Source organism: Mesocricetus auratus, unplaced genomic scaffold, assembly GCF_017639785.1.
Source record: "Mesocricetus auratus isolate SY011 unplaced genomic scaffold, BCM_Maur_2.0 Super-Scaffold_6730, whole genome shotgun sequence".
NCBI classification, from domain to species: Eukaryota; Metazoa; Chordata; class Mammalia; order Rodentia; family Cricetidae; genus Mesocricetus; species Mesocricetus auratus.
Genome location: NW_024429184.1, coordinates 45512060 through 45536281, shown reverse-complemented (window position 1 = coordinate 45536281; position 24222 = coordinate 45512060). Strand labels below are relative to the sequence as shown.

Below are 24222 nucleotides of genomic sequence, written 5' to 3'. Positions count from 1 at the left end.
GGTACTAACATTATAACATGGTCTTAAATATGGGGCTAGACCAAATTAGTCCCCAAGAAAAAAGACAGGAATACTGCAAGTGATATGGCCTTCAAAATCTTAATGCCCCAGCCAGACGAAGTAACGAGGAACGTTGCTCTGGTAACGAGAGTGGAAAAGGTATCATATCAGTACATAACAAATGAAGAACTTATGGAAGTGTAGAAGAACCAGTACAGTCCATGAAAAAGACAAATTGCCAAAACTGCTACAAAGAATGGGGAGTCTGAATAGCTATGATCAGGCATAGTATTCAACATTGTTTTAATGGTCAATCAATTTAATAAGGTGAGCGAAAAGCAGAATTGGAAAGCAAACTTACTCACAAATGCCGTGTACATAAAAATCTGAAAAAATTTACAATACTAGATTAATGTGAATTTAGCTACTTATAGGGTTCCTTATTCATTATACGAAAATTTCCATATACAAGCAATAAATCATTGTAAGGTGAATCTTGTTTGTTTTTTGTTTTTTGGGACAGGGTTTCTGTGTGCTTTGGAGGCTGTAGACCAGGCTGGTCTTGAACTCACAGAGATTCACCTGCCTCTGCCTCCCCAGTGCTGGGATTAAAGGTGTGCGCCACCACGGCCCAGCTTGAATTTTTTTTATTGATTCTTTGGGAACTTCACTCATGCACACCATCCCACCTCTCTCCCAGTCTCTCTGTATCCACCCCTCGCCCTTGTAGTGTCCCCGCAAAGCAAAATTAAACAGGAAATAACAAACATAAGATAAAGAGAAAGAAAAATAATTTAAAAATTAATAAAATACAAAAATAAAAATGCAAATAATATCAATTTCAATTAAAAAATAAATCAACAAAAACAAAACACTTTAGTCCTCTGTCTTTGCCTCTCCATTCGTCTTGGTGGCTTCAGGAGCTGCTGTGTATCATTCAGTATACCCTTTTAACCAAACAGCTTTCCTTGCAAATTAGTGTGCAATGTGTTGTTGGTCAGCTTCAAGGACTCGGGCCTCCAGCACATCATCAATACTGGACGCCCAGGGAACCTCCCTGGACATCCCTCTGTTGCCCTTAGCCATGTGAACTATGCAGCCATGGTACTGCAGGACCAGTCCCTTCATGCACTCCTGCAGGCCATAGATTGGGTAGATGTTAAGGCCCTGGCTGTGTGCCTGGCTGGCTATCGAGTTGGTCTGACTGGACTGCTGGACCACTCCACTCAGGCAAGACGTGGGGTCTGCCCTCGCACACACACCTGCAGTGAGGGGCCCGGTCATTCCTCCCAAGTGTGGGGGCTACTGTCCCATTAGGGACAGGCCAGCCCTCCGCTGTCAGTTTCATCAAATAAGGGGTCAGCTCTCCTGTGAGGAGTGGAGGTGTGTGTGGGGGTATGGGTAGCACTCCCTGGGACAGTGAGGGGAGGGGCCAGCTCAGCAAGGTACTTCCAACTGTGGTTCATGGGCCCCTGGGGTAATACGGACAATGGACAGCAATACAAACCCTAGCTGCGGCATGACCATGGACCCAGGCATGGCCAGCGGCAGCAGCCTGGGCCAGGATGTAAGTATGGTCCCGGGTGGCAGCATAGGCCTCCCAGATTGGCATGGGTGAAGATGGGTAACAAGCAACACTGAGTAACCGGGTTAGGGGAGTCATATGATACTTTATTAGAGAGAGAGAGAGAGAGAGAGAGAGAGAGAGAGAGAGAGAGAGAGAGAGAGAGAGAGAGAGAGAGAGAGAGAGAGAGAGAGAGAGAGAGAGAGAGAGGTCATTTACATGAGAGGCCGAGAACGGAGGTCAGCGCTCTGCCCCAAAAGAGAGTGTGATACTTCCTTCCATGACCTTCATCTCTGCCTCTCCCCCACGTACCTGTGACCAAGATGGGCGTGGTCAGTGCTGCTGGGGAGATCTCTACCTACACATGGGTGTAGCAGTAATGTGGTGCCTGTACTCCAACATGGTCTCAGGTGGCAGTAGAGAACCTGGGGCAGTTGTACAGCCTCTGATGGCAACAGGAGTCACAGACCTCAACACAGACCCTGGCTGTGGTAAGGCCAGGAACACAGACATGGCCCCTGGTGGCAGCATATCTCTCACATCCCAACATGGTCACAGGAGGGGACCCAGAAGCTGGGCATCTGTGAGGCCTTTGGTGGGAACGCTGACCACGGTCATCAACAACGACCGTGGCTGCAGTAGGACTACAGACCCAAACAGTCCTCAGCATCCCCCTGGGGCTGGATGTCACAGTGGCGTGGGTCGCTGCACAGGTCTTTCAGATTGGCATCACCCTGGCTGTAAGGTGGTCAGCATGGCCCCAGGTGGTGACCCAGATTTCATGTGTCCACACAGCCTCAATGGTACCAGGAGCCATGGATATTAGCACAGACCATGACTAGAGTAGGACCACGGACCCAGATATTGCCCCCAGCTACAGCCTGGGCCTAGATGCTACTACCAGGGCCCCAGGGGGGCAGTGCAGTCCACCCAATCTGTATGACACTTGTGGCAGTATGACCCTTGGCGCCAACATGCCTCTGGAGTCCGCCCGTATCTGGGGAATCTGCACAGCCTTTGGTGGTCACAGGAGCCACTGACATTGACATATTGGCTGTGGCAAGCCCACGGACCCAGACACGACCCCCACCAACAGTTGAGGCCTGGTAGATACCCTGGCCATGAGTGTCAGGGCAGTTCACTTTCCCTGGTTGCAGCAAGTCCCTCGGTCACCAGCACAGTCACAGCCAAAGTCCAGACATCTGTGTGGCCTTTGGTGGTGGTGACACGGGTCATGCATGTCAACGCAGATCCCTGCTGCAGCAGGACCATGGACTCAGACAAGGTCCCCAGTAGTAGCCATGGTCTGCATGCTACCATGGCCACAGGTGACAGTGCAGGCCACTCAGGTTGACATCACCAAGCAGCAGGGTAGCCCTGGGAGACCAACATGGCCCCAGGTCGGGACTCAGACCCCAGACATCCACCCGATCCTTCATGGCTACAGGTGCCTTGAATATCAAATAGACTGGGGCTGTGGCAGGACCACAAACCCAGGCAGGGGCCTCAGCAGTAGCCCAGGGATGTCACCATGCTCCAGGTGGGAAACAGCAGCCCATTCCTCACCGCTTTCGCCTCTACAGACCTGCCTCTCTGCACAGGACTTGAACTTCTTTGTCTCTCTTCTTCCCATACCCTCCGTACATTTGGTCACCATAACAGTGACCGATTTGGCCCTGGGTGGGCCCTTAGCTTCTTTCCACCCACCCAGGGCAAACTACCCCAGGCGGTGTGTGTGAGTCCATCTTTCCTGGCGCAGGCTTTTAGATCCTTTGCACCTTCCCAGGGCAAACTCTCAAGATGAACTCTGTGAAGGGTCATTTAGTGTCCACTACTAAGCACAGTGGGTTCAATTTAAAACATGCAAATCTCACAATGGAAGTACAGAAGTACTGAAAGAAATGGGGGCTCTAATTGAGTGGATACGCAGATTGGATATTTTAAAGACAACAGTTCTTAGCTGGGTGTGGTGGCACACACCTTTAATCCCAGCACTTGGGAGGCTGTGACAGGCAAATTTTTGAAGCCAGTCTGATCTGTAAAAGGAGTTCCAGGACAGCCACAGCTATAGAGAAAAACCCTGTCTCGAAAAAGAAAAAGAAAAAAGATACCATTTTTTCGTTTGCTTTTGATACAGGGTTTCTCTGTGTAACAGCTTTGGCTGTCCTGGAACTCACTTTGTAGACCAGGCTAGCCTTGAACTCAAAGATATCTGCCTGCCTCTGCCTTCCTTGTGCTGGAATTAAAGGCGTGTGCCACCACTGCCTGGCCTAAAGATACCAGTTCTTACAACTGACTTCTAGTACAATTCCAGTTAAAATTCTAACAGATTCCTGGCTTGCCAGGACTGAAGTGTTGGGTTTCAGGGACTGGGGAGATGGCTCAAAGATCAAAGCCCTTGCCTCACAAATTGAAGACTGGAGTTCAGGTTCCCAGAAGGCAGAGATGGGAGTCCCTAAAACAAGCCGGCTAGCCATATCTGTGAGTGGATAAGGTGGAATAGGCCTTTCAACATCAAGTTGGAGCCTCCACATACCCGTGAACATGTGCGCATGCACTTAAATAGGAGTACCAGGTTCAAGGTTTACATTTGGTTACAGTTATTCAAGAAAGAGTAGTCTGATGAAAGGAAGGATGGAAAAACATAATCCTAACTGATGTTTTATACAGTTGCTGAGATGATTCAATGCGGAAAAAACACTTCTTCCAATACACTGATATTCATATGGGAGAAAACTACCCCTGATGCATACTTTATATCATACTCATTGAGAGATTTACATTATTACTCATGGAAATATTAAAACGTAATGTGTGCCATAGAAAAAATATCAAAGAAAACAGGCAAATGTGACTTTATCAAAATTTAAAGTTTGGATAGCTACATCAACTCAGTTGGTAAGAGTGCTTTCCTAGCATGCATGAAGCCTTGGGTTCTCTCTACCACAGCAAGTGTTCTCCATCACTGGGCCATCTCCCAAGCCCTTAAAAGGAACAGAATCCCTGAATCTGGAGACTAGTGACCTTTAGTGTGTGTTGCTTCATTGTGTTGAGAAAGAGCAATGACTTAGACATATGCTTACTATTTCATAAACAAAGAATGTGATAAAATAAAAGCCCATGATATTTATAACTTGTCTATATAAAGTGAAGTATGTTCTGAAGTCTGGTCAAAGGTAGAAAGTAGCTTAAATGTAAAGGGGACACGAACACAATATTCTAGAAAGACCTAGTAAGTGTGTGTGTGTCTGTGTGTGTGTGTGTGTGTGGTTTGGAAGAAAATGGCTCCTGAAAGGTATGGCACTATTAGGAGGTGTGGTCTGTTGGAGTAGGTGTGGTCTTGTTGGAGGAAGTGTGTCACTGGGGAGGAAGGCTTTGAGTTCTCATATATGTTCAAGTACCACCCAGTGTTTCAGTACACTTCCTGTTGTCTGCAAGATGTAAGACACTCAGCTACTTCTCTAGCACCATGTCTTACTGCATGCTGCCATGTGCCACCATGATGATAATGGACTGAACCTCTGAAAATGTAAGTGAGCCACCCAATTAAATGTTTTCCTTTATAAGAATTGCTGTGGTCATGGTCTCTTCAGAGCAACAGAAACCCAAGACTTAGACACACACACACACACACACACACACACACACACACACACACACAACTTAACTACTCCTGTGTTATATTCTAACTAAAAAAAGTAATATTGCTAGGAAGGCAAAATTTCCAAGACCAGAAAACTTTCAGTTTATAAGACTTATTATACTTTCTAGAATATAATGTACAATATGCGATCAGGGTTAAGATCTACTTCTCTATATTAAAATATTTGGGAAAAAAGTTCATTTCCTGTTATCATTTTCTGTTTTAGATATAAGACAACCTCACTGCCTCAATTTTACAGACAGGCATACTTGAATCTTAAGAAGGCAAGACAGAGTCACTGTGCTCAGTAAAACCATGAAAAACAGGTTCATCTCTCTTTGGTGTGAAGTAGCCACAGAATGAAGCCTGCATACTACCTTAATCTCTTGTAGCTATCCAAGAGATGTTCTCATCACTGAAGTCATTTCATTTTGGTCACATTAGTTTAGGGAAGTTTATAGAATAGTGGAAAAGAAGAAGTTACATTGGTATGAAAATGAACATGGTAGAGTAATTACACACATAATTCCTGGAAAATGTTATGCACATGAATTTAAATAAGAATGATTCAAAGGAAGTAAGTACCATATATAGATGTGTATAGATATATCCCCACCCAGGAAACCAAGCAGCTAGTAGAATGGGAATCCGGTCTTTACCCTTAATGTAGTTTCAGAATCTTGGGCACTAAGACTGTTGTAATTACTTCGTAAGTAAGAAACTCATTTAAAATAAAATCTATCATGAAAGACAAGATAACAAAGCCCCCAGGGACAATACTACCACACAAAATGGAATGGAGTTTATTCCCTTTATTTAATAGGTTGAAGCCTTAACGCATTTATAATTTCTATGTACTACATTCATGTATCCCAGATGGTCTGAAATAAATGTTTGCTAGGAAATGTGTTCAATTATCTTCTTCTTACATTAGGATTATATCTGCAAAGAAAAAAAATTGGGTTAAAGGACATTTCACTAAGGGATCCTATTAAAGAGCTTCTCTTTAGCAAGCACACAAGACTATAAATGTTGTCCTTAAAGTTGTATGATAAACAGTTTTGTTTCTGTTTATCCCTTGGTGTTGTTAAAATGAATACATGGTAAAAGCATAATCATTAACAAAAATCATATGAAGCACTAATATTAAAACAATAGCATAGACACAAGGAGTAAATATACTAAAAAACAAAAACAAACAAACAAAAAAGATTAAGACACCCTGTACTCTAAGTTGGCGAAATGTTACTCTGTCTTTGCTGGTGTCTACCTGCAAAGATTTACAATGTTTATTGGGTTTTCAGAAATGTCCAAAATATATTAAATTATGCTCACTCATTCCAAGTCCTCTAAAATCTGCCACAAAGCAAACAACAACAACAAAAAACCCAGACAAACCAGTTTTTGATCCCATCCAACCTTTTTCAGCCACTTGTTATATTAAAACTCAACAAATAGTTTGGATCCTTATTTTTCTGTTTCAAAATCTGTTCATTTAATTCTATTATAACAAAAACCTCACATATTGATAATTTAAATACTTCAGAAACCTCCCTTGGCTAGATGACACCATGCACAATTTAAACATAATAAAACTAAATCAACCTTAAAACTTTAGCCACGAAATTCAACCAATATGTGCTCAAGTAATAAAAATACATGAGTTAAAAACCCAATTTCTTTCTGTGAAGAGATTAGGTGTGTCTTCTAAGAACAGAAGAAACAACTATTTGATTGTCATGACTATAACTGAATTATATGGACATTTCTCAACAGGACTGAGAGCAAAGTCAAATCTTACCTAAATAAATCATCAGCGAGACTCTCTTCTTTCGCTTGTTGTCTCTGTACCTGTCAGAGTGAACAGAAGTGAATCATTTGCTCAGTGAAGTACCTGTTCTACTGATTATACAGTCATCCTCCAGATTTCCATATCCACCATGTCATTTGGAGGGTTTTTTCCTCTATACTCTCTCCCATTCAGGTGACCCCGGTATTTTAACTTCATGTTAAGATGACTGCAAAAGTGCTGTAATGAAACAACTGTCTAGTCAATTTCAAAGACAACCAATGCAACATTGCTAGCTTACTGAGTTTGTAAACATTCTTTCTGGCAGGAAGTTCAGTGATCTTGGGGGAAGAATGATGATGGTACAAGGGCTTCATTAAAACTAGGGATTTAGGAACAACATGATGGCCCAGTGAGTGAGGGTGTATGCCAACTAGCTTGATGACCTGAGTTCAATACCTAGGATCCATATGATTAAGGGAGAAAACAACACTCCAGAAACTGTCCTCTGGCCTCTGCACATATGCAACAGTATGGAACTGCATGCGTGTGCACATCTTTTCTTTTGACATTTTCTACTACAGTTGTGGAACATAAATAGGAAGACACAAAACATGCATAAAATAATTGTTAAAAAGCTGCTTGTATCATTTTTCTAAAAAATCTCAAAGCTTCGGGACAAAACAAAGGGTACTAATTTTTCGTTGTTGTTTTCAAGAAAGGGTTTCTCTTTGTAACAGCTCTAGGCTGTCCTGGAACTTGCTCTGTAGGCCAGGCTGGCCTCAAACTCACAGAGATCTGTCTGGCTCTGCTTCCTGCTCCAAGTGCTGGGATTAAAGCCATGTGCCACCACCACCTGGCTGGGAATCCTTGATTTTAACAGCTGTGCTAAGTGAATGTCTAGGGGACAGGTCCATGTCCAGATGTAGAGTTGAGGAAGGAGCTTGAGAAGAACTACAAAGAGGGAGGAAAATAGAAACAGTAGGATACTGCACTGGAGGACTTCAGCAATGAAAGGATCCAAGTCCAAATTAAAACTCCATGGCTGGATGTAAACAATTAGTGTTGAAAACAGAAACAGTAAACTTTATGACAATCCAAAGAAATTACCAAAATTATAGTCAAGCAAAGTGAAACTTGATAAAATTTTACTAGAAGTTCCATGTAGGAGTGAACCCCACAAAGCTATCTATCTGCTCATGTAGGCAGGGACAAGTAAATTTGCACAGGTAGAGATAAAAGGAGGCGAAAGGAAAAACGACCTCCTCTTTTGTAAGCCGTCATGCTTCTGACTTCCAGCTTGTGTGACTCTCTCTCTGGTAAATAAATATATTGTAACCCCTATAGCATCGGCTATCATCATTAGTTCCAGAAGAAACTACAGGGGAAACAGGAAAATAAGAGTGTTCAGGAGAACAGTGAGAAGGATCAGAACGGCTGGGAGACGGCTCCCAGACTGAAGGGCCTGGCTCCCACCTGGGTCCATATGGAAGCGCTTCCAGGTGCCCTGACAGTCGGCTTATAAGAATTTCGTTGGGGCTAGGGAGATGGTTCTGTGGATAAAGGACATGCTGTGCAAGTGTGACAGCCTGAGTTCAGAGCCCTAGGACTGCATACAAGCGGGGCACACACAAGTAACCTCTGCAGCAGGGGACAGACACAGGAAGATTGAGAGCTCACAGCCAGCACTCCAGGTTCAGGGTGAAACCCTATCTCAAAAGTAAGTAAATATAACAATAAATGCACACACACACACATGCTTACACATGCATACAAACCACCCACACTGAAAAGAGAAAATCACTTCACTCAAGAAGAGCCACACGGACTAAAGTGCAATTAATTCAAGGGCGAGGCCTGGCCTCCTGCTAACCTCCATTTCATGTTTCAACCATGCTTCTAATTCTGTATTCTTTCGAGCTTGATGAGCTATGAGATCGGATCCTCCAATGATGTGTGGGAGCTTTCCTGCTCCAGGAAACATGACCTGGGAAACAGTAAGAACTAAGGTGAGGCATATTAATAAAAGACCTAAAATGCAAACAGTGTTAAGTCATGCATAAATGTCAAAGGTGCGCATATTCTATTTGCAGAAATGAGACATAGAAAACTGTGGCAGACCCATCTGTTTTCACCCTTTCTTTTCCAGCTATTACTAAATCTAGATTTAGATATACAACTAGGGCTTACACAGTGAGAAAAACTTAGTTTTAATTTGTAACTTCTCTAGCAATCAAAGTAACTCATGGAAAACAAACTATACTGTATTTTATTCTAAGATTTTTCAAAGTTTAACCTACAATTCCAGCACTTGAGAGGCCAAGACAGGAAGATAATGAATTAAGAACAAGCCTGGATACATGGTGAATTCCAGGCTGGTTGATACTTCACTTAAGACTCATCTCAAAAGACAAAAATAGGACTGGCCCTGGGGGTAAGGGTGCTTGCCACCAAGTCTGGAAACATGAGTTCAATTTCCATTGACTCATATAGTGTTAGAGGAGACACACAGCTCCAACATTTTGTCCTCTGACCTCCAGACACATGCTCTGTGGCATATGAATATCTTTACACACAAAATAAATAAGTAAATAAAAACCAGGTAAATGTTTTAAAACAAAACAAACAACAGTGCTGGAACCACACCTCAGCTGGCAGTGTCTGCCTAGCACAGGTGAAACCGAGTTTGATCCCAGCACTGGACATGGTGGTGAACACCTAGAATCCCAGTACTCAGGAGGTGGAGACAGGAGGACTGGTAGTGTGTGTGTGTGTGTGTGTGTGTGTGTGTGTGTGTGTGTGTTTTGTTTGTTTGTTTGTTTTTTAACTGTGTGAAACAGGAGAAACAGCATAGGTTTTCACAATACTGCTTTTAGGGGCTGGTGAGATGCTTTGGTGCGCAAAGGCACTTGCCATCAAGTCTGACCATGAGAGTTCACACCCCAGAACCTACACCGTGGAAGGAAAGAACTGACTCCTGCAAGCTGTTCTCTAATTGCCACATAATACACACACAATAACAATAAATTAAATTAAAATGTAAAAAGAAACCCAAACATTAAATACTCCTTTTATTTGTATTCAGTGCTAGTGTTGTGTTCCTGACAACAATCTCAACACTGCCCTTTGGAGACAGTCTATGAAGACACTTACCTTTTTAAATTTCTTGAAATTCTTCAGTTGACCACAATCATTTAGCATGCACAGACTTCTGGAAGTGGAATTACTGACCACCAATGACCTAAATTCAGTTAGTAGCACTTTTCTTGGAAGCAGCTCACTGCTGTCTGGAAGTTCATCACCGTTCTTAAGTGGGGATTAAATGGTTACACAGGAGAAGAAAAGGGAAATAACTTGTCATTCAGAGATCTACAGGAAAAGTCCAAATACCCAAAGGAAAACAAAGAGTTGCTCCTGGCACCTGAACTTTGCATTTGGGATCAAAACCAGAAAATTACTCAGGAGAACAATAGCACTGAAAACAGCTATAGCATGTCCACCTAGAAAAGAAGGCTACAATTCTTACGGTATTTTTTACCTAATGGCTTGGGTAGTACCTCACAGCAAGGTTCCTTCTTATAAATATTCTCCTGATATCTCATCACTATCTGTTTCCTCCTTATTAACACTGTGCATCAGGATTATGGTATATTCCATTCTACAAGCTTTTACCTACTGCATTTATATTTTTATGACATCTAGAAATCAATTCCAAATGAATGTACAAGGTCATTAATAATCTGTTCAATGTGATTCTTTGCTTATGTCACTTACAATTACACTGATAGTCAGTGCAGTTTTGCATTGCTAAAATCTGCTGTTTGATATTACAATACATTCTTGCAAATGTGGTTACATAATATAGAATTGTGATGCACATTTCCTGCTTTATGTTTTTTCTAATGACTTACTACTTCCCACTTATTTTATATTTACTTTATCCTATAAAAATGATGCTACACAAAAAGCAAATCCAAGTCTTTTGAGTTCAAAATGGCCCAGGAACTGCTAATGAACATATAATGCAGTGATGCTTCAAGAGCCTTGAAAGTGAGGACTGTGGGGCCAGCCATCAGAGAGCATGGCCAGCTGAGAGCAATCACAGAAGGAGCTCGTATAATTACAAGCAAAGCCGTGGAAGAAGTCAATACGGACCATTCAGTTATTGCTCAGCATAGGAAGCAAACTGGAAAGGTGACAAAGCTTTCCATAAGTGGGTGTCTCCGAAGCTGAGCAATACTAATAACATGCCAGATTGAGTATCATCCTCTCTTATTCCACGTAACAAGCTATTTCTCAATCAGACTGTGATATGCAACACAAAGTATACTGACACAACAATCAGTGATGACTATTTCACTGGATGGACTGAAAATCTCCTGTGCAGATCATTCACCAAAGACAAACTTGCACCCAAAAAAGGCCATGGTCACTGGTTGTCTGCTGCTGGCCTGACCCAGTACAGCTTTTTAATTCCTAGTGAAACCACTGCATTGAGAAGTGTGCGCAGCAAACCAATGAGATGCACTCAAAGCTGCAATGCTTACAGCTATCACTGCTAGACAGAAAGGTCCCAGTTCTCCATGATGGCATCAAACTGCACACCACACAATCAACCCTTCCAAAGCTGAAGACACCAAGCTCTGAAGTTCTGCCTTATCCACCATGTTCTTGCTAACTGACCACCAATCCTTCAGGAATCTCCCCAGCTTTTTACAGGGAAACACTACCATGAGCAGAAATAAGCAGGAGTATGCTTCTAGAGTTCCTTGAATCTTGAAACATGGGTTTTAATGTTACATAAATAAACTTATTTCTCACTGGCAAAAATGTATTGACTGTAATAGCTCCTATTAATAGTTATGACTATAATAACTTAAAGTTCACAGCCTGGATCTGCAATTCCTTGTACTTCTAATCTAATCCAACATAATACTTACACATCAAGACACAACCTAGTTCTTTTTACTTCTCTTGAGAAAGGATCTTACTATATAGTTCTGGCTAACCTGAAACTTGTTATATAGATCAGGCTTGCATAGAATTTAGAGCCCACCTCTGCCTTACTAGTGCTAGGATTAAAGGCAAAGACTATACCCAACTATTAATTTTCTAAATTAATGTACTACATTATGTATATGTAAGGTTAAGTGTCATCAGAAAGAACTAAAAGGAAAAAAACACCCCAAAAGGCTCATCTGATAACAATGGAATGTAATCAGAATCTTAAGTAAAACTGTTCTGATTCTTTTGGAATTTGCAGGTATAACATATCCATTACCATACTTAATATAAACAACAACCCTGCTAGAAAAGCTTTAGTCATTGTATAAACAAGTGACTCTCTTAAAGAATGATTTTTAAAATCCTTAAAAAAAAATGATTTGCTTGAGACTGCGTATCTATGAAGTACACAGAAAAAAGTTAAACCTAAGGTTCTCCATGCTCCTAACTGTCTCATGGATATAACATAATCTCTTTCCAGAAGAGGCAAAAATCATGAATGGAACAGAATTATACAAGGAGATGCTTAGTAAGAATGTAACCTGACAGAAATCTGTATGATGATAATCCTTTTAAGTCAGATATTTTTAAGAATAAAATAAGAATTTCCTTACAACTGTTTCATCTTTTGTGGACCACAGTAATTCTCTCTTGAGTTCAACTTTTTTTTCTGCTTCATCTTCTTGCTAAAAATAACAACAAAAAAACAAAACACTGTTCATAGGAGTGATGAATAATCTTTATAAAAACCTTAAAAACAACCATTTTGTGCCCCTGAAAATACATAAATTATATACTTAGAGAATATCCAACAAAATGTGAACACAACATAAAGTTACGAAATCATAGCCGAAAATTGTATTAATAGTTGATCTACATGGCAAAAACAATTTATAAAGAAGACACTATTTTTGGCTGGGATGGCAGAATGTTTGTAAACTGTTGCTCCACCTTCCTTTACTGTAAACATTTACAAAGATAAATTCTCAAGTCAGTTTAAGAAAATCAAATGAACAATAACCTCCTACTGAGTAGGGTTGGTTGGTTAACTGCAGGACTCGTATTAGTGATGCTATATTGTATCAAGCTGGCCAAGTAATTAGGAAAACAACTGAAGAGCAGATGATCCTCTCTATACTATCTCTTTCATATAAAGAGAATCAGCAATTACCTTACAATAAAAGGGGTTTGTTTGTTTGAGTAAGGGTCTTATTGTGCAGCCCTGGTGGCTAGGAACTCACTCTGTAGACCACACTGGCCTCAAACTCACAGAGATCTGCCTATCTGTGCCTCTGAGGAAAATAAAATGTCCTTAACACTATACAATGAAAACAAAATGTTTTTTGGAAAGATTCTTACTAAAAACAAGTTAGTACTAGAATACAGTCATCTCTTTAATAGATCCTAACTGTTGTTCCCTCTCTCTTAATGCCTACACTGTATTTTTTTCCGTTTATAATGTCATTGTTAGGTCCAAAGGGAACCAGTGCCACCCTCTACCCTGCCTAAAGCAGTGGTATCTCAAGATGAAAACCTAGGTGCAGCTCTGGTTGGACTATAGTACTCAAGGCAGCACTCCTCAGGAGCCTTTGAAACAGATTTCTTTCTGCCAGAGGAGCCACTTACTTTTCATATCCCACTGCAGTCGGGCGAATGGGGCATCTGCTTGCATATCAAAGCCCCATGCTAACCTCCAGGCTCCTCTGGTTCCTACTAACTTGTACCTGTTACGTGTACCAAAGCCCCCACACTAGCATCCTGGCTTTTCACATCTCCCCTTCCACCCTAAACTCCCAGGCTATCCCAGCTTATTTTTTTTTTTTCTCTGTTTCAGAGAAGATATCCCTGTCTGCTAGGCTCCTCTCAGCTCCAGAGATGTAGCCATGGCTGCTTTGGAGTCCCACAAATGCCTTTGGTTATTCTCTCGCTCATATCTACAATATGAATCTTTCTCCACTATGGAGCGGTCGGGTCAGTGGTTTCACTGCACGCTTGTTTCTATCAGTTTGCCATAAAACAGTAACATAAAAGAATTAAGCTATAAAGCCACATACCACAGTAAAATATGTTGTCCATATCATTATCACAAAACCTGTAAGTATTCAATGAAAGGCTCTTGCTGCTTTGCAAAGCACTATTTTAGTGGTGTCCACAGGTATATGGTGCACAATTCTTGTGTTTTCCTACCTGGATTCTAATGACGTGAGTGAGAGGAACTCTGAACAAATGTGTAACAAATGTATGCACTGAGGACTATGAAGTAAAGGCTAAGAGCAAATGTCTGTGACTCAAACGAGAACCACTTTTCTGTAGGTCTGTGTTCATGGTGTACAGTGGATCAGTTTGGAAAAGAATTTAAGGAAAAGAAGCAAAGCTATATAAAATCTGGACAGTAGCCAGGCGGTGGTGCACGCTTTTCATCCCAGCACTGGGGAGGCAGAGACAGGTGGATCTCTGATTTCAAGGCCAGCTCTATAGAGCAAGTTCCAGGGCAGGCTCGAAAGCTAGAGAAACCCTGTCTCAAAACAAAACAAAACAAAATCTGGACTGTAGTCCCAGCATTCAGGATATAAAAGCAGGAGTTTAAGGTCATCCTTAGCTATGCATCAACTTTGAGACCATCCTGGGGTACCTGAGATCTTGTCTCTTAAAATAAACTGTTACTTACAGTTATTCTGTTGCTTTCTGGTACCCTGTCACCACCAAGGTGACCACTCTCTCCTACATCCATCCGTGGCTTTTTTCTGGCACTGACGTCCGCCTCTTGCTTTTCAACTTTCATGTGAACTGCCAGCTCCGGCTCTGCACTCTTGAGTAACTCTTCCAGTGCTTCCTCTTCTATGGCCAAATCAATTGTTCTTTTTTTTGGTCCAAGATTTTCTGTAGAAAATGATTTACTGGCAGGACTCTTCCCATTGGGCTTTATGTCTCTATCCACCACAAATGAGCCGTCTGCTTCCTTGTCCACAGGCTCACTCTGCGATGGATGCGCCTTGCTTTTCCACAGTGAGGGTGCAGCAGGCTGCGTTTGTTCTAGAAGAGAACAAGACAGTTCCATTCTTGATGATTTGGACGATGACATTGAAGGAATTTCTTCATCCCTTTCTCTTAGGTTTCAAAAGAAAACAAACCAGAGAGAGGAATTTTGTTAATTTCTCAGTATTTACTACTCACTCACAACCTACTTCTGATTATCAACAGTATCACTGGAAATCAAACCTTTAGAATAATCTTTATCCTGTGTTGACAGGACTGATGGAACCTATGGCTAAAACATATGGAGAGCCCTGTCTTCTCTGCTAATGTAGAATCAGCTGATAAACCAATGTGAAGGAAAAGAGAAATATATAAAAATACACAGGACCCATCAGCAGAAGGCAGCACTTACATAGCAGTGTTAGGAAATTCATGGGCAATTAAAATTATGTCTGGGGCAGTAACCTGATGGGCTAATGAGAGCTGGTATCAAAAATTAAGCCAAACAGGCTAAATCTAGAGGATACCATCAACTGAATACTGTAAATACTATGTGCCGTGTCATAACAGTACTCTATACAACAGCATATCACTCACTCAGGAAGCACTAAATACTTTTGGTTATGCAATTTTACAATAGTCCAGGACTCACACTAGGTTCTCTGCTTGATCTAAGTGCAGAGCTGGTTGCAAATGCATTCTAAGAGAGAGAGAGCTGCAGAGGCAGAGAGGAAGCAAGTAAGGCTTACATCAGAGTAAATTACTCTTTTTACCTTGCAAGATGGTTGTTATAAAAAACATTATGAGAAAGATGATTCTGTTAGGTTTGGCTAATATTTCTTTTTGTTTTGTTTTGTTTTGTTTTGTTTTGTTTTGTTTTTTTCGAGACAGGGTTTCTCTGTAGCTTTGGAGGCTGTCCTGGAACTCACTTTGTAGACCAGGCTGGCCTCGAACTCACAGAGATCCGCCTGCCTCTGCCTCCCGAGTGCTGGGATTAAAGGCGTGTGCCACCAATGCCCGGCTGGCTAATATTTCTTAAAGAAGGCAGCACACAAAACAAAGGCTAAAGTAGGAGGAGATAAGGAAAAACAAAGTGCAGTCTGTTTAATGGGCCTAGTGAATGAGATTAGGACAAAACTGAGATTGAATGAGCTCAGAAATAAAATTATTAGGCTGGCAAAATGGCTCAGCTGATAAGAGCCACCAACCCTGATGGTCTGTAGCTGATCCAAGGGATTCACATGGCACAAAGAGAACTGACTCCCACATGTTGTCTTCTGACCTCCATAAGAGTTCCAACACACACACACACACACACACACACACACACACACACACACACACACACACACACACACACACACACACACACACGAGAGAGAGAGAGAGAGAGAGAGAGACAGAGACAGAGAGAGACAGAGACAGAGAGAGAGGGGGGGATATAATCTTTAAAAACAGAAATACAGATTTTCGATTTTCCATAGAAATACTGCTTCTATTTCAACAGAACAACTAAAGAAAATACTACTCTACGACCATCTACCAGAATGTTTTCTTCAGAGGCACAGCTGAAGAATTATTGACAATATACCTCTTTTTGGTGCACGGCAGGAAGTAGTTTTTGATGGAGTTCTGCTGCTGCTGCTGCGAAGTCCAATCTCTATTTCTATTAGCAGCAGGGAATCTCACTGGGGAAAGCTGATAGTCTGGGTTCTTCCCCATAACCAGGGTATTTGATACCACATTATTAGCCTTGGAGCTGGACTTGAGGGCCTCCTTCATGCTGCAAGTTTCCTGTGAAAGCTTTCTAACAGTTTGTTCCTCTCCAGGAGTCCTCACTTCTTTTGGTCTTTCACTCAAAGACATACTACAGGAAAAGGAAGGAAAGGCAAACAATTAGCAGAAATTCTTATTTAAAACCAAAGTTCTCTAAGTTTTCTGACAAATACAACTTCAGAAGATTAGATAATAATTCAATTAACGATCCAGGAAAGCAGCACACCCGCTATCTAAGGCCTGAGGGATGCCTCAGTCTCCCTCCTGGCAGCACACACCTTCAGGCACATTCTCCTGGAAATAACTGTCAAGCACTTATGACCTTAACCTAGTATCCTGATGCAGACTAAACTAGGTGGTCTATATACTTCTTATTTTATTTAAACATTTTAAAATTATTTTCATGTAAGATTATTATAATAAAATATAGAAAATCAAGAAAACTCCTATTATTCCAGTATCACCCTGCACAGACAGATACGAGCCTAATCTAACCATATAGTAGTCTTTGCTACAGAACACCAGACTACTAGGAAAACATTTAGATAGACATTGTTTTGTAAAATATGATTGAACAGACTGAAAATCAAATAAAGCTGTCTCTTTCAAGCAACTACTAAAAATTAACTGTTTATAAGCTCTGCCCACAACATAATACTGAAAGTTAAGCACAATCTAACATAGTGTTACTAAATATTTTAATAGGAACATGTTTTTTGTAACGTTGAAAATAAGAGTAAGTGAAAACTATCAAAGAATACAAAAGCAGTAACTCTCATAAATAACAAAACAAAAAGAAACAGAATTTGACAATAAGAGACATCACTGAAAAGCTACACATATGAATGAATATTTATGGGCTGGAGAGATGGCTCAGCTGTTAAAGACTAGGCTCACAGCCAAAAATGAATGATTATTAACTATTTGGATACCCAGGCTAACCTAATTTTTACCTCTCAAAATATGTAACAGGGCACGCCAGTTCCTGTGCAAGTTCCTCCATCTTATATTCATGCCAAGACCATTTTGGGTTTAAACAGAATTTGATTTTCCTAATGAAGAATCCCATGGCAAATCACTTGACTCTATTCTAAGACCCAAGGCCAAGAAGTCTTAACTAGCTTATCTTAGTTGTTAAACTGCCTGCTTGTGCAAACCTTCTCCTGCAGCTGCTGTGCGAGATACCAGGATGTAGCCCCTTGGTCTAAAAGCTCAGGGCTACACTTAGGTCAGAATACTTAACACTTTCCAGCTGCCTGGATAAAAGTCTTTCAATTGGCTTTAAGCTGTATCTAAATGGTGATCTCTGGTGGGCTCTCTAACAATTATACAAAATAATATATTTATTATAATATCCCCATATTCATGAGGGATACATTCCAAAACTATCAGAGATCTGAGGTCTGAAACCAATGATAGTGCCAAATTCTATGAGCACATTTTTCTATATATTCATACCATTACTTTATAAATTAGGCATAAATTAGTGTTTAATAATAATAACTAATAAAACAGAATAATTATGGATTTACTTTATAAATTAGGCATAAATTAGTGTTTAATAATAATAACTAATAAAACAGAATAATTATGGAGGCTGGAGAGATGGCTCAGTAGTTAAGAGAATACTGGCTGCTCTTGCAGAGGATCCAGGTTCAATTCCCAGCACCCACATGACAGCTCATAACTGTCTGTAACTCCAGTTCCAGTGGATCTGACACCCTTGCGCAGACATTTAGGCAAAAATGTAAATGCACAAAAAATAATTTAAAAAAAAGCAAAACAATAGATTAAAAAATGGAATTTCAATATACTATAATAAAAGTTACATGACTATGGTGTTTCCCGAAGTATCTTATTGCACTATAGTCAGCCCTGTTATGATACAACATAAAATAATCACTATGAGGTTAAGATGAAGACATGAATGGTTTAGGCATTGTGATATAGCATCAGACAACTACGTAAAAATTATGTGAACATCAGCACTGAAACACTAATACACTCAATCCAATAACCACAACAGGTAGTAGTAACAGCGGTGCACAGCATATACAGTACAGGACCGCTGGACAAAGGAACGACGCACACCTAGGTAAGATAACATGGCGCCAGTCTCGACCTGGGGGTCAGATGACCCTTTCTCAGGGTCACCTAGGACCATCAGAAAACATATTTACATTACAGTTCATAACAGTAGCAAAATTACAGTTATGGAAGCAGCCACGAAAATAATTTTATGTTTGGGGTCACCACACATGAAGAACTGTATCAAAGGGTTGCAGCACTGGGAGGGCTGAGAACCACTGTACTAAGAGACTTCATCACGCTATTCAGAAGCCTAAGTTAAAACTTAGGAATGTCTAATTTCCGTGATTTTCTGGTCAATATTTTTAGACAAAGGTTTACTATGGGTAATTAAAAGTACATGTAAACAGGGTCTACTGTGTTTCAAATTTATTTAATCAGTCACAAACTTTCTCTTTTTCAAATACATTTGAAGGAATAATAAAAATTACTCTGAGGCAGTAAAAGTACCATCTGCAGACTAAATCAAATCTGCCACACCATCTCACTCACTCAGCTGTAGGCTGTCTATAGTGACTTCAATTCTACAACAGCAAAGTTATGTAATTATAACACAGACCAACAGTTCACAGTTCCACAAGATTTCCTTGCGGAAAGAACTACAGACAATGAAGGAATGAATGTCCAGAGTGGGAGAAACAGTCTTCCCCAGGGAAGAGCACACCAATGGCTAACCAATACCAAATGGTCAGCTCTGAAAACATACATCTAAGTAACAGTATACAGACCGAGCAGGTTGTTATTTATGTATTTAGGAATACACACACACACAGACACACACACACACAGAGACGTATATACATACTACACATAAGTAACATTATACAGACTGAGCAGGCTGTTATTTATGTATCTAGGAACACACACACACGCACACACACGCACAACAACAATTAAAGGGAAAAGAGACTATGAATTTGAAAGAGGGAGTATGGGAAGGTTAGAGGGAGGAAAGGGAAAAGGGAAAAAAAACTACTAAAATTTGTTGATCCTTGTGAGATAGGATTTTCTCTGGAATTCTCTATTCCCATGCTTTAACCTCTGAAACAATGATTTGAAAGGGAACAACTTTTTCTTGAATATGATATTAGTTAGTAAAATAATGACAATAACATGACAACAAAGATATTTACCATGTATCTGCTTGCTCTGATTCTGTGTCAGCTACATATGCTGTCATATTCACAGGAGCACTTGGCATTGTTTTTCCATTGACTGACAAGCCTTGGGAAAGGCTTGGTCCTGGAGTTGTGGTTTTTAATTCTGTATATCATATAAGTGGAAAGCAAAGAAAAAGTCACAATCATTACATAGAACATGGAAATCATCACAAAAACCTCAAGCTATTTTGGGGGCAAAATAACCCAATATATGGATAGCAAGCGGAAAACAGGGAAGCCAGTACAACTATGTCACTGCCAGCTGTCATCCTGACCATCTGCATACTTACTTCTTTATCCTTTACTCCTAGTGATTAACATGGTTTCAGGTATGTAAACAACCACCGACAAGTATTAACTAGTCCAAACAATTCATGAATATGACAAGGAAGGGAGAAGGGGAAGGAAGGAGACTCTCTGGCACTATTGGCATGACACCATTTACAGCAGAGCCACACCAAGTCTACCTTGAGAATGAATGTGCATGCGCACAGCAGCGTGACTACTTAACATGCACACTTTAATTCTCTTCCATGGCCTGGTTTCTATTTGAAATCACATACTACAGTAGAAAGCCCTGATTTGCTGGTCAAAAGGCAAATGCAGGATCAGTTTGGCCCTGACAGTTATAAAATATCAAGTTTTCTCAGCTTTAACATCTACTCCTCCCTCCCCCTCTGGAGACAGAGTCTCATAAAGTCCATGCTGGTCTTTTTTTTTTTTTTTTTTTTTTGGTTTTTACAAGACAGGGTTTCTCTGTATTGTTTCGGAGGCTATCGGTCCAGCCCGGCCTCGAACTCACAGAGATTCGCCTGCCTCTGCTCTGCCTCCCAAGTGCTGGGATTAAAGGCGTGTGCGACCACCGCCCGGCCTCAGGGCCAGTTCTAACTCTCACCTTTCCATTCGAAAGATTCAATGACCCCTAAGGCCTTTTCACACATAAACAGAAGGTAAAAAAAGTCTTGCTGGTCCACAGGGCCAGGAGAACCTCGTGAACTAGTAACCTAATTATTAGACAAATCTTTCTACTACTACAGTAGACAACTACTGTAACAAATCGCCTGCCGCTGTCAGGGAGTACAAAACTGGTCTGAGTTTATAAACATGCTATGGGTTAAAAGAGCATGCAAGCAGTTGGCTAACCCCATAAGGCCTGTAACTGGAGGTGGGGGAAGCTATTGGAGTGATTATTTATTACTTGTATGAAAGCTGTAAGAGAAGAAAGCTTCTGGAAAAGCTTCATGAGAGGTAAACGAGTGTGAAAGGAGTAGGAGTTGATGGGCAGCACTGCCTTACAGGAACTAAGTGTGATCTACAAGGTCTGACACACAAGAGCTAAAAACTAGAAAAGGCACGAAGTTTTCTGTAGAGGCACCAGGAAGTGGTAAGACCTGAAGGAGAGGGGATGAAGCTAAATTATTGAGGAGCCAGACTACGTTTAGACAAAGGACTCCTTTCACAATGGAAGGTAAATAAAAGTTTTTAGAAAAAAAAAAAAAGAATGGTAAAGCTATTAGGGCAGTGAAGCATGAACTATACTGAGGGGTCTTAGGAGAACCATTGCCAGGCACCCCCACAGACCTCAACAGGGGGTGCAGATATAGCAAGGGCTGTGGCTTCAGACAGGAAGGAGGAGAGCCACAGCAGAAGTGCGACTGAGGGAGCGTTTCCGATCTGAGTTACGAGACACGAAGGCGAGAATAAAGTTGACTGAAGTTTGCAGTTCGAGTGTCTGTCTCCTAGTACACTGAGTTCTCTAGTCCAGTTCTTCCCCAGACATTCAAATCCAGTGGCTCTTGAGGTCTGTATAGACATGCAAGCTTACAACCCAACAAAACACCCAGCTGCCTCAGCCACTTCCCAGAATACTGTGAGCTAAAGAATTCAAATTTACAGTAAAAATTGTTTCTGCAGTGTAGACATACTTGAGAATCTGTGTTCTAAACAGAAACAAAAGACTGTGCAGTGATGTCTGATCTGTATGTGTGTCTATGTGAGGGTGTCAGATCCCCTGGAACTGGAATGACACTCAGTTGTGAGCTGCCATATGGGTATTGGGAATTGAACCTGGGCCCTCTGGAAGAGCAAGAAGTGTTCTTAACCATTGAGCCATCGCTCCAGTTCCCATATTTCTAACAGATAGGATGGGATAGCCACTCTAAGAATGTGGTGATTGTAGCACCATAAATAAAAGACCCAGGAGACTGGGTTCAAGCTTCAAGCTGAAGAGCAGAGAAGCAAACAGACAAACCAGGAGATGTTACCTCTACCCAGCTGAAATGGCAATCCTGTCCCCACAAATCCTCAGAGGCAAAAGGCTCTGAGTTCCTGTCTCCTCCTCCTTATATTCCTTCCCTGTCCAGCCATATCCTCCTGTCTCCACCTCCCTAGTGCTGAGATTAAAGGTGTATGATCCCAGGTGCTGAGATCACCTTTGTGTGAGCTGTTTCTTTTGGATCAATTTCCTGTGGTGAGAGGTCTGCCTACCTCTTAATCCTGAGTCCTGGGATTAAAGGTGTGTGCCTGGTTTCTATGTCTAACTGAGAGTGGGGGAGATAGTCTTCCCTAGGGTAGAGCACACCAACTGGTTATCCACTACCAAGAGGTCAGCCCCGAAAACATACAAGTAACATTACTGGACTGAATAGGTTATATTTAGAAATATGTATATATACATATATGCATCTAACAACAATTACTGAAAAAAAAGGCCATTTGAAAGAGGGCAAGGAGGGGTGTGTGGGAGGGTTTAGAGGGAGGAAAGAGAAGAGAAAAATGATGTAATTATTATCCCAAAAAGAAAAATTCTTTAAAGATGAAAATAATAGTTATAAATGAATCAACTTATTTCCTAAAAGAAGTACAGTGATCCTTAGATGTCCAGTATTCCAAGACACTGTTCCTCTTAACAATACAAACTGCTCAAGTCGGTTCTGTTAAGAGCGGCACAGTATCGATGTGTAAGTAATCTTGATTACTTACACTGTAAATGCTAAGTCAACTGGTGTTCTACTAGTTGGAGAGTAATGCCATGAAAAAGAAGTTGATACATATAAAAATAAAACTTTTTTTAATTTTTAAAAAGTGAGGTCTTGCTATCTAGTATAGACAGGCTTGGAATTCGTATAATTCGGTCTTGAATTTATGACTCCACAGCCTCCACTCTAAGTTATCTTTGACTAAATAATTTTGACTGGATTGGTAATTTGGTAGAACCTATGGACACCAATAATCCAAATGTAACAAAGGAATCCAGCAGCCCTCTCTGAATGGCTCCACACTAGTTTTCTACTTAAGTTTGCACTTCCATTCTGGACCCCTAAAATCTATTTGTAATGTGAGAGCCATTTGATCCTTTTGGCTGGAATTCTATGTCAGATTTCCACATCACTATGGTGCCTAAGCAGTTCAGGTTGCAGGAGACTCAAATGCCTCATTCTCAGTGAAGTCCTCTGTGAAGACCAGGACAGGCCAACACTTCAGGTATGGTCACACGGCCTGAGCAGCTCTGGACTCAGCTGTGCGGAACTGTGTGTGTCCTCTGCTTGTTCACTGTGCTGAACTACAGTATGCACTCTGCTTGTTCACTGTCCTGAACTACAGTGTGTCCTCTGCTTGTTCACTGTTCTGAACTACAGTATGCACTCTGCTTGTTCACTGTCCTGAACTACAGTATGCACTCTGCTTGTTCACTGTCCTGAACTACAGTATGCACTCTGCTTGTTCACTGTCCTGAACTACAGTATGCACTCTGCTTGTTCACTGTCCTGAACTACAGTGTGTCCTCTGCTTGTTCACTGTCCTGAACTACAGTGTGTCCTCTGCTTGTTCACTGTGCTGAACTACAGTATGCACTCTGCTTGTTCACTGTCCTGAACTACAGTGTGTCCTCTGCTTGTTCACTGTTCTGAACTACAGTGTGTCCTCTGCTTGTTCACTGTTCTGAACTACAGTATGCACTCTGCTTGTTCACTGTCCTGAACTACAGTATGCACTCTGCTTGTTCACTGTCCTGAACTGTGTGTGTCCTCTGCTTGTTCACTGTTCTGAACTACAGTATGCACTCTGCTTGTTCACTGTCCTGAACTACAGTGTGTCCTCTGCTTGTTCACTGTCCTGAACTGTGTGTGTCCTCTGCTTGTTCACTGTCCTGAACTACAGTGTGTCCTCTGCTTGTTCACTGTCCTGAACTACAGTGTGTCCTCTGCTTGTTCACTGTCCT

General features: G+C 41.3%; 1 protein-coding gene across 2 annotated transcripts in view; it reads right to left on the bottom strand.

Annotated features, from left to right (window-relative positions):
• Window positions 1-6004: 6004 nt before the first annotated feature.
• Window positions 6005-24222, bottom strand: part of Nbn (nibrin) — a 29715-nt gene continuing 11497 nt past the window's right edge. For both annotated transcript variants that reach the window (XM_040741267.1, XM_040741278.1), the window contains exons 9-16: window positions 19974-20103; window positions 16568-16843; window positions 14669-15107; window positions 12615-12686; window positions 10150-10302; window positions 8870-8983; window positions 7009-7058; window positions 6005-6149 (exon numbers count right to left, since the gene is read on the bottom strand). In XM_040741267.1, coding sequence (XP_040597201.1) covers window positions 6122-6149; window positions 7009-7058; window positions 8870-8983; window positions 10150-10302; window positions 12615-12686; window positions 14669-15107; window positions 16568-16843; window positions 19974-20103 — 1262 coding nt within the window. In that variant the 3' untranslated portion in view covers window positions 6005-6121. The remainder of the gene's footprint in view (window positions 6150-7008; window positions 7059-8869; window positions 8984-10149; window positions 10303-12614; window positions 12687-14668; window positions 15108-16567; window positions 16844-19973; window positions 20104-24222) is intronic.